The sequence below is a fragment of the Aythya ferina genome (assembly GCF_964211825.1).
Source record: "Aythya ferina genome assembly, chromosome: 6".
NCBI lineage: Eukaryota > Metazoa > Chordata > Aves > Anseriformes > Anatidae > Aythya > Aythya ferina.
Window position 1 is genome coordinate 15,259,385 of NC_140303.1, and position 15,109 is coordinate 15,274,493.

General features: G+C 50.5%; 1 protein-coding gene across 6 annotated transcripts in view; it reads right to left on the reverse strand.

The window, feature by feature from the left end:
• Positions 1 to 244: 244 nt before the first annotated feature.
• Positions 245 to 15,109, reverse strand: part of NRP2 (neuropilin 2) — an 84,301-nt gene continuing 69,436 nt past the window's right edge. For 2 of the 6 annotated variants that reach the window (XM_084524172.1, XM_084524173.1), the window contains exons 16-17: positions 4,388 to 4,456; positions 245 to 3,736 (exon numbers count right to left, since the gene is read on the reverse strand). In XM_084524172.1, coding sequence (XP_084380298.1) covers positions 3,483 to 3,736; positions 4,388 to 4,456 — 323 coding nt within the window. In that variant the 3' untranslated portion in view covers positions 245 to 3,482. Of the gene's footprint in view, positions 3,788 to 4,387; positions 4,457 to 9,932; positions 12,559 to 15,109 lie in introns of those variants that run through there. The other 4 variants (XM_084524170.1, XM_084524171.1, XM_084524174.1 and 1 more) reach the window with 2 other exon arrangements.

Sequence of the window (15,109 nt, forward strand, 5' to 3'; positions counted from 1 at the left end):
TGCAGCCCACACCACATCTGATGTGGTGTTTCCTACAGAAACAGCAGCCTCCGTGCCCTCCCTGGCTCCGGGGAGGAGAGGCCGTGTCATGGGGAGGATGTGTGTGGCTGCGGGGTGATGGGCAGCCCAGGGCCATGCACCTCCAGCAGTGCTGTGGTTTCCCAGGGGTTTCAGGCTGCCCAAAGCTCTCGGTTTGGTTTTCTTGTTGTTCTTCTTCCATAAACAAAAAAAAGCCACTGAGACATAATCTCTACCATAATGTTTATTAAATAGTAATTTTAAAAGGTTTTTATACAAATCATATAAACACAGTTTGATTTTTTCTTTTTTTTTTTTTTTTTTTTCTCTTTTTTTTTACACCGAAGAATCACAGTAAAAGCTCTTTAAGTCCATAAGTCCTGGCTCAGCCAGTGAACGGTCAAACACCTTGAACTGCAAACCTTGGAGAAGTTCCATTTCTGCATATAATTTCTTAATGCTTTAATTCCCATGCTCAGCCCCAGCACCTTCCCACAAAATGAAATCACTCTGCGCTGCAGCCTGCCTGCTGGCCACACGTCCTCCCCATCAGAAGGGTGTGGAGGCAGTGGCCCATTTCAGCAAAGGCATTAACACTGATTTCTTTTTATTTTTTTCTTCTTCTGAATTTTACAAAGGGAATTGAGATCAGCAAACCTAATATATTTGCAGAGGAGGATGCAATGAGTTGAATGCACTGATGACCTTTTTTTTTTTTTCCCTGTTGAAGTTACAATCAAACACAGTTTTCTGTAGTAGAACAGTAAAGCACCCAGCAGAGGTAAGTGAGGTATCGGCTTTGCAGCATTATCGGCCTGCTCCTGCCCAGCAAGTGCACGCGTGGTCCCTGCACCACCTGCCAGGGGCCAGCGGGACCTGCGGGGCGGCCGCTTCCAGCCCCGTGCGCAGCTTCCCCAGGCCCATGCCAAGGTAGCGCCAGGACCAGCCGTGCTCTCCTGCCCCGGATCAAGAGATACAGCAACACGAGTCAGTCCCACGGAATAAGTCACGTACACGATACATACAGAGAATCCACGTGCGTGTGCAAACACACTATTTCTGAATATATGTATATACGAACTCTTCTCTCTGTACGCCTACTAGACACCATAACGTTACCTTTTTACTTATATATTTTCACCTATTGTTTGCCTAAGTTGACTTTCTACTGTATGGTCCTTTTCCATTCATCCTTCCCCTTTCCTGTGATTTGAAGGGGATAAAACCATCAAGCAGCAGCAATCCAGCTTTGAAATGGTCTGGTACATTTCCTCTGACTGCCCACATTCCTTCCGCATAGCAAAACACTCGTGGAATTTGTACATGAAGAATGCCGGAAGAAATAAGGTGACTCGAGAGGAGAATCTGAGATAGGCTTACTGCCATTCCTGTCGGGCACACAGTGTGAATTAAAAAAATAAAGGACCATGTGTGTGTCTGAGTCAGTGTGTGAGTATGAAATGTGGATGTCTGGCTGACACAGCTGCTAGCATCTGCTTCACCAGTAAAACATGCATACTTCTTAGAGTGGGTAAGTCTTTTTTTCCCCCCTAAAAACTTACTGTCTGATGGAGCTTTTCATGAAACACTAGACAAATGTTTCTATTCCCACAGCAGCAAGGAGCATCTGTGGCACTGTCCGTGCTCATCTCCCCTCCAGATGTTGCTTGTCTCCCCGAACACCTGGCCTGCTGCAGGATGTGTTTGCAGGGACTGTGTAAACTGAGCTTTGCAGCACATCACACCTACAGTGCTCCGCAGTTAGTAAGGAGAAAAAAAATCCATCCCCAACCCATAATATCATGCTAGGCAAAATGTAAAACCAGGACGTTACAGGTATTTCTGAAGAGCTTTTGAAAAAACAAATCCAGCATGCTGGAAAAGTTTCTTCCTTAAGTATGTGCAAGCTGATATGGGCGATCCATCTGTACTAACCTGGAAATGAAGGCATTCATTGGTTTGGGGCCCAGCATTTGAACTCCTTTTCTCCATTAGCTTGTTTTCCAAGCATTCCTCTCCACAGCACAGCTGGGTGGGGAGGTGTCAGCTGTGGACGATGTAGCCAGACCACTTGAAAGTAGAAGGACCAGGCTCCCCAGCCAGGCTGCGCCCAGCATCGAGCCATGAAGAACAGCATCTTGCCGGGGAAGGATGAAGACCTCACTTGTTGTTCGATACAGCACTGATCATCAGATGGAGGAAAAATACTTCTTCTAAGGCACTTGTTTAAACTAAGACAAAACACAGCTCAGAAATAAAACTTCACGTTTTTGCTACTGACCAGGAGCGGTGCCGCTCTACTCCGAAGGGGATGAGAAGATGGCAGCAATTTGGTCCATAGGTGCTGGCAGTGCCAGCTGGTGCCCTGCAGCCCCGGGGAGCAGGGGGCACACGGCAGGGCACCCTGGGGCGGTGGGCACAGCTCTGGCCTCTGTTACCCTTCATCTTCCCTCCCTGGCACCTGTGGGAGGCCTTGGTGCCGTGCCTCGAGTCCAAGCCCCAGCAAAGCCCCCTTCTGAATGCCTGAGCGCAGGGAACCTGGCAGACTTTGTCTTTTGTTTGCTGCAATTTTCTCATTATAACAAAAATAAAAAATAATAATAAAATTTAAAAAAAAAAGGAAAAGAAAAAAGGAAAGGAAAAAGGGCAGGATCAAGAAGGGTGGGAGATTCAAAGAAGGGCCTTCCTGATGAAGGCCTCGGCTGTTTCAATCCAAGATTTGGATTTAATAAATGGCTCTTATTCACAAATCACTTTAAGGCTCTTCAGCTTCTCTCAAAGAGGTGCTTCTACACATAGGGTTCCTTTCTATTTTATTTCTTAATGACTTAGAAAGCGCTGTTGTTACCATTGACACCAAACCCAGCATCCTATCTCTCCCCCCTGCCAGGAGAAGGAAAGTGAAAGGTAACAACAGGCTCTTACATGCAGGACTGGAAACTGCAGCTTCCTGGGTTTTGTATGAAGTGCACAAATCCTACGGCCAAACCAGTATCTGGACAGGGTCTAAAATGGACAGGGTCTCTGTGTGCATGTGTGTGTGTGTGTGTCATTTCTAAAGACAGGGCGGCTGAAGAAAGCCCTCAGCCTTCTCAGCAACTCATCAGAGAAAGGAAGTGGAAAATAACGATCGACAACTAGTTTCTCACATCCAAAAGGAAAACCAGCCTCCCTCACCATGTCTCAGCCACTCACATCAGCAGAAAATGAAGATGAACCAACAAACAAGGGTCTTGGTGCCCCTTTGCCCGGCACAGTCCGGTTTGCTGGGACGCCCGCTCGGTCCTGGTGGAGCGCGACCCGCTGGCGGGACCTGGCGGTGGGAGCAGTGCCTCCCCTCGCACCTCCCACGCCGCTCGTTTCCCATTATGGCATTCAGTTCCCATAGAAAACAGCAAAAAAAGTAACCCCCTGCCAGCCCACCTCACCAGGCGCAATGCCAAGGGTGATCCCCAGGGCACCCCTCAGGCCTCTGAGCAGCACTTCTGGTGGTTCATCTTGACCTTGTGCTTGATGCCATCGTACAGCTCAAAGTTGTAGTTCTCCAGCGTGGTGGAGCTCCGCGAGGACAGCCCTGCGTACGAGCACGTGCAGTAGAGCAGCAGACCGGCACAGATGGCCCCAAGGAGGACGCCGAGGGAGCTCATGGCTATGATGGTCACCAGGATCGGATCCAGGGTGTAGAGCCAGCTTTTTTCTTTGTCCAGCTTCGGGGTTCCTGGAGAGTTAGTAGAGAACAGTGTGTCGTTCCTATCCGATCCAAAGTAATCTGCAGTGGAATGGGCACTTATTATCCAGGGATCATTTTTTTTTTTTTCACCTTGAATCATTTCTCACTTGGAGCTGTGAAGGCCTCACAAGATCATATGATGGCTCTTGGCAGGGCTCTCTAACCCAGGTTCAGAATTACTATGAAGCAACTAAATGCCAAGTTAAGCTCCCTAATTCTGTTTTACACCTCAGGCTATGTTAATGGCATGCTAGCATTTTACACCCACTGAAACTCTGGCCGCTCAAATGGGTTCAAAACTATGGCAACAACCTGTCACAGATCCCAGACTTAATTTTCTCCATTTACAAGTCAAAATGCCACATAAGCAGCAATTAATGCTTGAAAGATCAGTTCCACTTGTCCTAACACAAATACAATATATTGACTTTGCAAGGTTGCTTGCTGTTGAAAAAGGAAAACAAGAAAAGAAAACTGATGTCTTTGTCCAGACACTAAGCCACCACTTCAGTGCATGTTCTCAAGCATGGTCTAGCTCCTAAACCTCATTAAAGCTGAGGTTTGTGAGTAACCATAGCATCTAATACTGTAACACAAGCTCCCCCAGATAAATAGCCCATGTGGCTTTTGAGTACCAACCGGTATCGTCGTTGTCTTCAAAGTCCTGCTCAGGGATCGGAAAGTCATCCTCCATTCTTGGGAAGTTCACTAGAACAACAAAATGGGAAGCACTGTTTGTTTAAAGAGGCCTTTTGGGGGCATTATCGCCAATGGTCATCGGACTATGGGGCTGGCCAGAAGAAAACAATAGTTAAACTACTGCAAGGCTCTTCCTCACAGAAGGAGGGAGAGCTCTTCCTTTTCCTCCGTTGGCCAAAGTCAATGAGTATGTTTGTGCACTCAGGAGAATAGGACCTTCCTGCTACATCACATTTCACAACTGCCAAATGACCAGCTTTTAAGATGAAAAAAAAAAAGAAAATGAAGTAAAAGAAACCAGATAACCTGAATAGCACTAAAATATTGTCATTGGTGCCTACATAATGGCTATAATTCACTATTAACATGCTCAAGGGTATTATCCTTATAACTTTGAATAGGATCTTAGTGCCTATCATTACTTGCCACTAATGCTAGATCCATTTAGCACTCTCTACTTTTCATCTTTCTCCATACATCTTACTGGACACAGAGCTCCAATGACCCAGTTTCTCTTTGGGTTTCAGATAAATTCATAATAATTTGAGGAAGCCATGTATCATCATTACATGTTTTAATGCAAAAGCTGGTTGAAATGGGGAGAGTGGCAAATGGGTATCCACATCTAGGCATTTATGTTAACATCTCTCTGATCAAATTCCTTTTAGTGATGACATTTCTTTTTATTGTTCAGCACAGATCAAGCACTAGTAACCAAATGCACATGCTGTAATCTGAGAAAAAGCTATTTTTTTGTGTAGTCTTCCTAGCATTATCTCTATGTATAGCAACCACGTTTCTTTTCAGTTTTCCAAAAGAAAATGCCCTTTCATTTCGATCTGCTTAGATTTTTCAAAGCCGACTGTGACTCAGGGTGCTCAGCTGAGAAGGCACCTTCAACAGATCAGGAATGCAGAAAATCAGGGACTGCTAGAAAGCAGTAGAAGTCACATCCTTGAAATAGTTGTGGTTGAAAACCAAGGCTATTTTGTGTCTTGTACGGAAACAGCAAGAAGAGTTTTATGAGATTACTTAAAAACAACTAAACCCAAAGAACATAACTTGTTCCTAAAAAGCCATATGTGAAGAAATTATTTGAAACCATATAAAAGAGTACTTGCATGTATTTGCACAGAGCTTTAGGGCTGGGAAAGGCTTCCTGAATCATGAAATGCATTTTTTTTTGCTGTCATAGACAATGGTATGGGCCAATCCCTATCGGTGACATTTCCAGGTTTGCTCTGAGAGCAGGGTGGCTCTGCTGAGTGCCACGCTGCCCAAATCCCACCTCACTCTCTGGAACCCTGGTGGCCACGCCACCTCCACTTCAGCGTGGCAGCATCTTGAGCTGGAGGGGAAAAACATGCATCGCATCCACTGAACCATCTAGTATTTCACCCATCCCTGACCAGCTCCCTACCCTGGAAGTCTAAAGCTGCATTTTATTTACCTTAACTTGTATTGGCGCCGTCCTGGAAGCTGTGGCAAGCAGCAGCAACCCAGGGCATGTCAGCCTCGGTTCACTGGGGACTCCCCACCGGAGACTGACAGCAATAATCCCCTGCACTGGTAGCTTCCCAAATACCCATTCTTGCAGAAGTGTCCTTTGCCCTCCTCACTCAAAGGATTAAGGGATTTCTTTGAATTTTCAAGTGAACCTGGCAACACGAACAGACAAAACACAGCACTTGCCCCTCCTGATGTTGAGCTTTGCATCTGGTGAGTCAAGGAATTAAGCGACTACGCTGCAGGTAGTTTGGTGAAGAAACATAGGTGCACAACGCAGGTTCTGTGAGCCCTCACTTTAGCAGCCACTTCACGTGATGTCTCAACGCTTCCAGAACTGACAGGCCCAGATGGCAACATCTTAGGGCTGGGAGAACTGCCTGAGGGCCTCTTGCAAACATTTAGAGCCGAACATGTGGAAAATAACTTGCAAAGCAGTTCACACACAAAGCCGCCTGCCTCGCAGGTCCTCAGCCGGAGGACAAGCCGTGACATTTTGCCATCCCACTGCGCCACCCGCACGGCCCTGTCAACATCAGCAGAGGCAGAAATTGGACCGCTGTCTGCCAGGGGACCCCACGTACAGGGGAGCAGCAGTGGGAAGTGTTTTGCCTTTCCATATTCTAGTTCCTCTAAATTTCATCTGAGAACACTCTAGCAATTTGGTGCTTTTTTATTTCCCAGGGTAGTGTTGAGGGAAAGGCCAGAAAAAACAAAGTATCAGTTAATCAAGGAAAGAACACCAATTCTTCAAGCCTGAAAGAAAAGAGCACTGGGAAAACTTGAAAAAAGAGAATGCTTATACAAAAAGCCCAGCCCCAAATCTATTTGCTCTCCTAGCAATTTTCTCAATTCCCTATGCTAATATGACTCCAATTTCTGCTTAAAAGATCTCTTCCCCCTCGCCTTTTCTCCTTTTTCCTCAGGCTGGTGGTAGACCCTTATTCTTCCATTTGCTGCATGCCACGTTATTGCTATTGGGTTGCGTGTTGTGTCACGCAGGGCTCTGCACTGCCCCTGGAAAAAAAAATAACTCGGCTGATCTTTTTCCATCCTGGGGTTTCTTGAGTCATTAACAAAATCAGATCTGGCTGCGTGGCTGTCTGTGGGAATTGAAGCCGGTGGTCGCAGCACAGTTCCTAGTGGAGATGATATCCTGTCACAGAAAATAGCTTGGTATTTGTCATTAATTGGGCTCCTTTGTGACAAATCTCAGCAATATTGTCACAAGCGGCAGGCCATGAAAGCTGCCTCCCCCGAAAGCAGTCCCTAGAAAAGCCCTGCAAACTGCTGGGCTGAATGGGAAAAGTATTTCCCTGGGCTGTGGAGAGCGACCGTCTTATAGGGCAAGTTTCTGGCATAATTCACTTTGCATTTTAAATGTAGAGGAATAAATAAAATGAAAATAAAAAACACCCCAGAGAAAGGCAAGAAAGTTAAGGGGATTCATATTTAAACTTGAGGAGAGCTTTCTCCTGAGCGAAAGGCACGTGCTGAAGGCTGGCTGGGCACCTAGCCCTTCATGCCGAAAAGATGATGTTAGCGATGTCGCTGGCAACATCCGGATGCTGAGAAAAGGCTGTTATATATTGGATCTGAGAGCACTGCCAGCTAACAGGCTAATTTATGGGACCTGAAAAATGAAAGATGAGATTCTAATCAAAGACAAGGAGCACCCTAAGTACCACAGTGCTATAAGCTCACGTGGGGAGAGAGGAGAGAATTAGTATTTGCAGAGATTAGGGAGCTTTAATGTACAGCTCTTGGAAAACAGCGGCAGTGGCAGGGGGACGGGGCAAGGTGTGTTAGGAGCTCAGCTGCTGTGCTCGGCACGACGCCAGGGCAGGCCGCGGGCACACCAGCGGAGGAGGTCTGCAGCCTCCCACCAGGCAAGGTGGGCAAGGACACCAGGTCCCAATTTAAAGAGCTTAGATGCATTCCTCCAAGGCAAATGACCACCATTAGGAAAAAAATTACTGTTTCTTTCTCCACCAAGTGCTGCCTCCTGCCAGGTCCCTGCATCCTAGGGCAGGGCCCTGTCCACCACCACGCAGCCAGAAGCTACTGCTACCAGCCCAGGTGGACAGAGCCTGAGCTTCACCCTCGCTCCTCTCCCTCTGCTCACTTCCAGCCCTTCTCTCCCCACGGCAGCAGTGCGATTCCAACACACATTGCTTTGTTTTGACACAGCGGGGCGGCCACCAGGGCCTCGCTGTGACTCGGCTGCTCTCGGCAGCGTAGGGAGGGCGGCAGCGCGCTTCTCGCAGCAGCGCCGGCACTCGGGCAGGAACTGCTCTTCAGATCCATCCGCTCCATCTCCAGCTGAAAATCTGCCTCACTTCTCTCTCCCCCACCCCTCCAGAAACAGAGAACGTTTTTGGGTTTGCAAAACTCCCTGCCAAATTTCAAATTAAAAGCGTGCTTTGGCTAGAGCTCAGCATTGAGGAAAGCAAACAAGAACCCTCTCCTCCTCGACCCACGGCCCTCTGCAGCGCAGTAAAAACGCTCAGATCTACACTGTGGGGGCTCCGAGATGCCCCTCGCTGCCCTCAGGCTTCCCATGCCCAGAGAAGGTGGGCAAGCACGGCTGGGCAGATGACAGGGGAAGACAGGGGAAGACAGGGGAAGCAGCGCTGCGCCACGCGTCACCTTGCCAATGCCTGCCCAGACCTCTACACGCCCAAAGCTGCCTGCAGAGGAGCTTGCATCCCAGCCACATGAAGTTGCATTTAATTTTTCTAAACAAAACGTGCTAATTTTAGCTGCTTTTCTTTCCGTGATGTACTGCAGTCTGAGCAGCACCCAGCTCCCCGGTCAATCTGGCTGTGGTGCGCAGAAGGAATAATTAAACCCGGAACGATTCCTCCCTTTTCTTCTGTTTACTTAACAGATTTTTTTTCCTCCTTGTTGGGAAGCCATCAGCCACTCTCTCCCTCCCTGCTTTTCGCATGTGCATATTTGTTTTGAATTTTGCTTGGACAGTCATTGAAGTGTACAAAATGCAAATTACAAGTGCACGGGCTTTGCTGTACAATTAGAGAAAAAAACCCTCCAAACCTAGTCCCTCTACACCCCCCACCCCAATGGCATGGGTCCTCAGCTTTGCTCGTGTTTGAACAGCCAAAGCGAGGGATCACAGCTGAATTATTTTTTTGCTGATGGCCCGAATTCCGAGTAAAGCCACAAAGTTTCACTGCACAGCTAAGCTCAGTGCCAGGGTAAAGAGTAGGAGAGAAGGAAAACAAATGTAGGAGGGAAAGAATAAACTCTCAAACTGGCAGCAAAACAGATTTCACATGAAACGTGATGCTGCTGCCTCCTCTGAAGGGGCAGAAGGTGCTCCTCAAGATGGGAAGGAGCAGTGCTGCAGCAGAGGTTTCTTTAACGGGCTGAGGACGGGGCTGGAGGGCAGGCAGGGGATGATGCACGCTTCCTTCCAAACCTGTGCACCATGACACTGCCAACCAAATGTAGAGGCACAGAAAGGATTTTACAGAAGAGGAACGCATTGCAATCACCACCACTAGTTTTGGTGACAGCTTACCCATCATTTGTGGTGCTCGGGGGCTGAGCCGGCAGCGCAGCTGCCCCGGGATGCCCTGTCTCCAGGGGCCCTGGCCAAGAGAAGCTGCACAGTCACATCAAGCTATTTAGCACTTAAGCAACGCTAGCGAAATCCCCAGACGATCCTAAGCGTCAGGCCAGCCGCCCAAAACTCCCACCAAGGACTGTTACAAACGTAATGGATCTAAAAGCCGCTGCTAATGGCCCGGCCCTGAGTGCAGCGAGCTGGCGGGCAGGAAGCAGCTGCGCTGCCAGGAGCCGCGGGCCCGTGCCCTGCAGCAACGGGGGCGTCACTCGGCAAAAGGAAGCGGCCCTAAAGCTCTGACAGAAAATGTCAACTTCTGCAGCACCGTTTTGTTCCCACCAACAGCATTCTCGTTAGCAAAGAAAGGAGAAGGAAGAAAAACCCCAGATATTTGTATAAAAATATCATCATTTTATTACATTCCACACAATACATCTTCAAAGAGTTTCAAATTTCCACAAGATATTTTTCACACACAGGCAACTGGGCAACGCTGGGGATGTCACGGCTCTAGGAGCGGGGGAGAACTGGGAGTAAAAACCTTGAAGTGACCTGTTTTGTCTTTGGTGATTTCAGTTTTAGAGACAGGGTGCCACACTCTCCTCTGACACGCCGAGGCACACTTGCTAAAGTCCACGGGGTGACCTGCTCTGAGCGAGGGGACGGTCTGGCCGAGGGAGATGGGACTCACGGGGAAGGGCCGGGACTGGTGTGCCCTGTCGTGGGGAGCTGGGTGGCAGTGCTCCCCAGGGCTCTGCCAGCTCTGTGGGGACAGGCACGGTGTCCCTGCCACCCGTCAGGGCTCCTGCGCGCTTCAGGGAGCACCCACTGGCCCAAGTGGCCCTGGGCAGCTGAGGGGTCCTGCTGAAACCCACCCGGTAAGCAGCACGAGGGGCTCACGCGGGCTGCGTGGGGTGAGAGGGGAGCGTGACACCCCCTTCGGCAGAGATCCCCTGGGGACAGGGCTCCGCCACAAGAGGGCCGATGCTACGGACACACAGCAGCACCCTTAGTGTCTCCACGTCTTCCCCAGACCAAGAGGAAGCTCAAGACGGCAGGGGCAGTGAGGGAGCTGCGTGCTGGGATTCGCTTTATGCAATATTCACGGGCAGGGGAGGCGTGGGGAGTGCTGGCAAGTTTAGGAGGGGGAGGAAACGTGATCGCTCACCACAAAGGAACACCAACAAGAGGGAGAACCTCGCTCACTGGAGGTACATTTTTTTTTGCCTGCAAACGGATTAAGGTTAACAATTTGAACCACTTTTGCATGTCATTGTTCAGTAATTTACATAAGGCATTTCCACGACAGTTCGCTGGACCGTTCGACAGTCGGGGCACACCGAGGCAGCGGCGATGGCCGGCCCCCCCAGTGCACCCGCTAGGCTTTGCTCGCTAGGTGTTACCGATGCTTTAAGAAGCAGAACATTAGCAGATGCGAAACTAATTGACATTCTAGAAAATCAACTGGCAGTTTTTATGATTCAGCAGCTATGAATTGGGCAGAGGAAGAAAACAAAGCCAAAACCCAGAAAGGGGAATTATACTTGTCCCTTCAACGATTCTAGCAGAAAGACAAGGAGGAGCCCTCTCCCCCTTCCCCGTGTAAAAGCAAAACCGTCAGCACCCAGAGCGAGGATACTTACAAAATAAATAAGCCTCCAACTCTCAAGAAACTACAGTATTTAGCATCCACCTTAGACCTGCTGAAGTCTATGTGTTACCCTAAGGCTGGCTTTAACAGATACAAACTAAACATTCAATATGAGCTTCTCTGATATAAGGCAACTTTAAATAGATTCACTTGTGGGTGGGGGAAGAGGAGGGTCATCCCCCACTTCCCAACAATGGCTGTGTTATCACGTTGGCTGCAGAAAGAATAAGATGGAGAGATCTTACTGTTCGGACGTCTATGAACCTCTCTGGATTCTTCTAGCCATCTGAGGTGGACATTCCTACTGTCCAGCCTGGCCTTCTCTTCTGACTTTGCACCCAAGACATTAATGCTATCAAACAAGAAACCCAGCCAAAGCTACATAAGGCAACAAAAAAGCATTGCTCTCTTCCCCAAGTAAACAAATCAGGGTTTTAACCATAAATTTGTCCCAGTCCTTCCAAGGGGAGGCGGGAAGGGGGGGGATAAAAAATAAAATATTTTTTTTTTAAAAAGAAAAAAAGCATTCCCTGTGCAAGTAGAAGCAATAACAAGCAAATTAAAAAGGGGCTGTTTCTAAATATACATTCAGTCAGTCAGGCAGATGCACGCACTCCCATGCACACTCACACACACCCAGACCGAGCACACGTGCGCACGAGCCACACACACACTTCCAGGCTCGCCATCAAGTCTCCTTGCAGGTTGCCTACTGGGAGAAGGAAAAAAAAAAACAAACCAAACAAGGCTACCAACAAAAAAATACTCCCCAAACAAACAAAACGAAACAAAAAAACCCACCCGACACCCCAACAGTCCTCAAAAAGGAATCGAAAGGGAGCGTTCACTTGTGAAGTGAAGGGGCGGTGTGTCTCTTCTGGCGATCCAAGATGCAGCATTAGTTTAAAGTTTGTAAAAGATTCGGGGAGGGCTGGGGGACGGAGAAGGGACAGAGATGTCTAAGAGTTCACACGTATGCTAGGTAAGGAAAAAAGTGCAAAACTGAGGCAACGTATTTGAAGTCTTAGTTTCTGTCTGTCTGTCTGTTTTGTGTTTTGTTTGCACTCTCGTTCCTGTTCGGCTCTCAGCAGCGCGAGCTGGGGTCTTGCTCTAGTTTTATGGTTAGGGTGGGCTCCACGGCCACGGGGGCCCCGTTGGCATAGTGGGAGGTTTTGTAGGTGATGGAGTGATCGCTCTTCTTGGCCGCATAGCGGAACCGGTGGTAGTGGAGCACAAGGGCCAGCGCGACGGAGACCAGCACCACAACAGCACCTCCGGCGGCAATAACGTAATACCAGTAGGCTGGGATGGGCTGCACTGACACCGTGTCCACTGTGGGCTCGGTCCCTGGCAGGAGGGTTGCCCCTGGGGAGGAGACACAGAACAGGGTTGCTAGGTGGGAGGCATGCAGACGCACAAACAGAAACACACATGCTTGCAAGAGTACAGCGCCGAGCAACACCAGGTCCCGGGGCCACCTCCGGGTGCGGGGCGTGCTCCAGCGGGGCGTGCAGCCTGGTGTTTGCCAAGCCGCGTGTCAAAGCGCCTTTTCTTCCCTTTTAATTAATCAGCCTGCCTGGCTCACAATGCAAATTCCATATGCACGCTATTATTACTGTTATTTCTGGCATCAACAAATGTTTTTTTCCCTCTTTTTTTTAGCCTTCCCCAGATCAGCCGCCTGGTTTTGTCTCCGCATGGCAGATGTTGTCAAGCAGTGACAAAACTCATCACGTTCCTAATTGGAGGAAGAGCGTAATCTCAGATGGCCAAGGAAGTTACTGCAGGAGACTGGGAAAGAAATTACAGGGAGAAACATTTGTTATTCTTATGGCAAAGACAGGGAGGAAGATCTCTTTCTGAACGTGCTCGGCACACAGACCTGCTCTCGCTTCTCACTAGGTGCCCCGTCCACAGCCTCACATTTAATTACAATTTTGTAAAGCAGGGAAGGATGGGGACGATGATGCACGATGATGCATGCTGACATCCTGCGACGGCGTGGGCTGCGACATTCCACACGAGCAGCTCACGCTCTCGGCAGCTCAAGCAAGCCAGGACACCAAACTCAAGCAGGCAAACACAACCTGCCCGGCCAGGGCTGGGAAAGCAGCTGCCTCCAGGGCGCGGGGGGACGCAGCGCCCAGGCTCAGCCTAGGCAGGGTGAGCCCCTCCTGCACCCGCAGCGTGCCGGGAGGCCGGGGCACGCCACTGCTGCTGCTGCTGCTGCTGCTGCCCGGGTCGTGCCGGGACGGGCCGGCAGCGCACATCTGGTGCTCAGACGTGTGGGGCCTCGCTGCCAGCCCGCAGCAGCATGCACGTCCTGGGCAGGCGCGGGGAGGGGAGCGCTGGTGTTTGTGCTCACACCGCCCACGGCTGGAGAGCGGCCGGGCGCTAATCCTGCTGCACGCACTGCCCAGACCTCCCCAGCTCTGCGTGCGGGGGCGAGCCGTGAGGACCTCGGGAGAGGCGCACCTCTGCACCGCGTTCATCTACCGCTGCTTCACGGGGAATGGGGTCCCCGGGGAAGCTTTCTGAGGGGCTCGGGCTTGCTCTGCTGCAGGGCACAGGCTTCCTCAGCAGGCTCAGAAGATGGCAAAGGGAAAGAACAAAATGGTGCAGGATGGACCCGGCTTGGAAAGCAGCAAGGGCATCTGACTGCCCTCCCTATACAGCCACTGGCTGCACAGGCGGGACGATGATGGCTTTTCTGCTGTTGCTAGCTGACGAGATCAGGCAAAATAACGCTTCCTCAGCTAGTCAAAAGGCTTTCCTCCACTCCCCATCTCCCCAAAACCTGGGCACAGGGAGTGAAAATCAGAACAAAAACTGCACCCAGATGTGTAGCTAAAACACCACTAAAAAAAAAAACAGTAAACAAAACCACCAAAGAAAACCCCTAACCAAAACAAAGAAAAACCACATGGACAAGACAAATCCTGCTTTGTAAAAGCAGGAGGCTGGGAACCACCCACATATTTGTCATTGCAGGCAAGAAATTCGGATGTCTCATGAGAAGCCTGCGCCACCCTCACCCTGTCTCACCCCAGCCTCCCCTATCCCTGCTGTGTTGGGGGCCAGGCTGTGCTGGCTGATGGGTGGGCTGATGGGTGGAGGCAGCAGCCCCCCACCTCCTCCTGTCCCTCTGCCTGCTGCCCCAGCACAGGAGCACGCAGGCACCATGTCCCCACAGCCCCTCTGAGCATCCTGCTGCCCCCTCACCCGACTGCATGGGGCCGTGTGGGATGCCCCTGACAGGGTCGGGGCCAGCGCGTGGGACAGAGCCCGAGTGTCACTGCCAACCCGCCGCTGTGTCCCGCTGCAGACGCAGCCCCAGCGGGTCGGTGCACGTCTCACCACCATCCCTGCTGGCTCAGCGACACCTTGCCAGAGCCTGACAGCGCCGGGGTGGGGGGAGCACCACGGGTTCACTCTTGGAGCAGGGGCCGCTCGTGTTTACGCTTGGTGACAGCCTGCGCTTACATCGCACCTTCCTGCAGTGAGAGAGCTGCAGAGCATGACCTCCCGCACGGCTGGTGTGTTCCGGGTGGGGGCACGAGGGGAGACATGCCGTGGTACGCAGTCTGTGCCCCCGACCCTTCCCGAGGCAGCGTGGTGCACCGGGATGATCCCACTTGTGGGAAGGATCCTGCGGGGACTCTGGAGGCTGCTGCCAGCCTGGGACGACCTCTGGTCCTCTCTGACCTGCTCCTGATGTCCCAGTGCTGCGCTGGGAGCAAGCCCGAGGGGTGCTGCGGTCACCAAGGCAGCTGGACATGGCCTCAGCCCCCGCTTCCGCACCTCACGGCCCTGCTGGGGAGATAGCAGCGTCTGGAGAGTTCATTTAGCAACTGCACTCATTAAGGAATCACACTCGCTTGTCTCCAGCTCTTAACAAAGCCAATTCCCAACATTA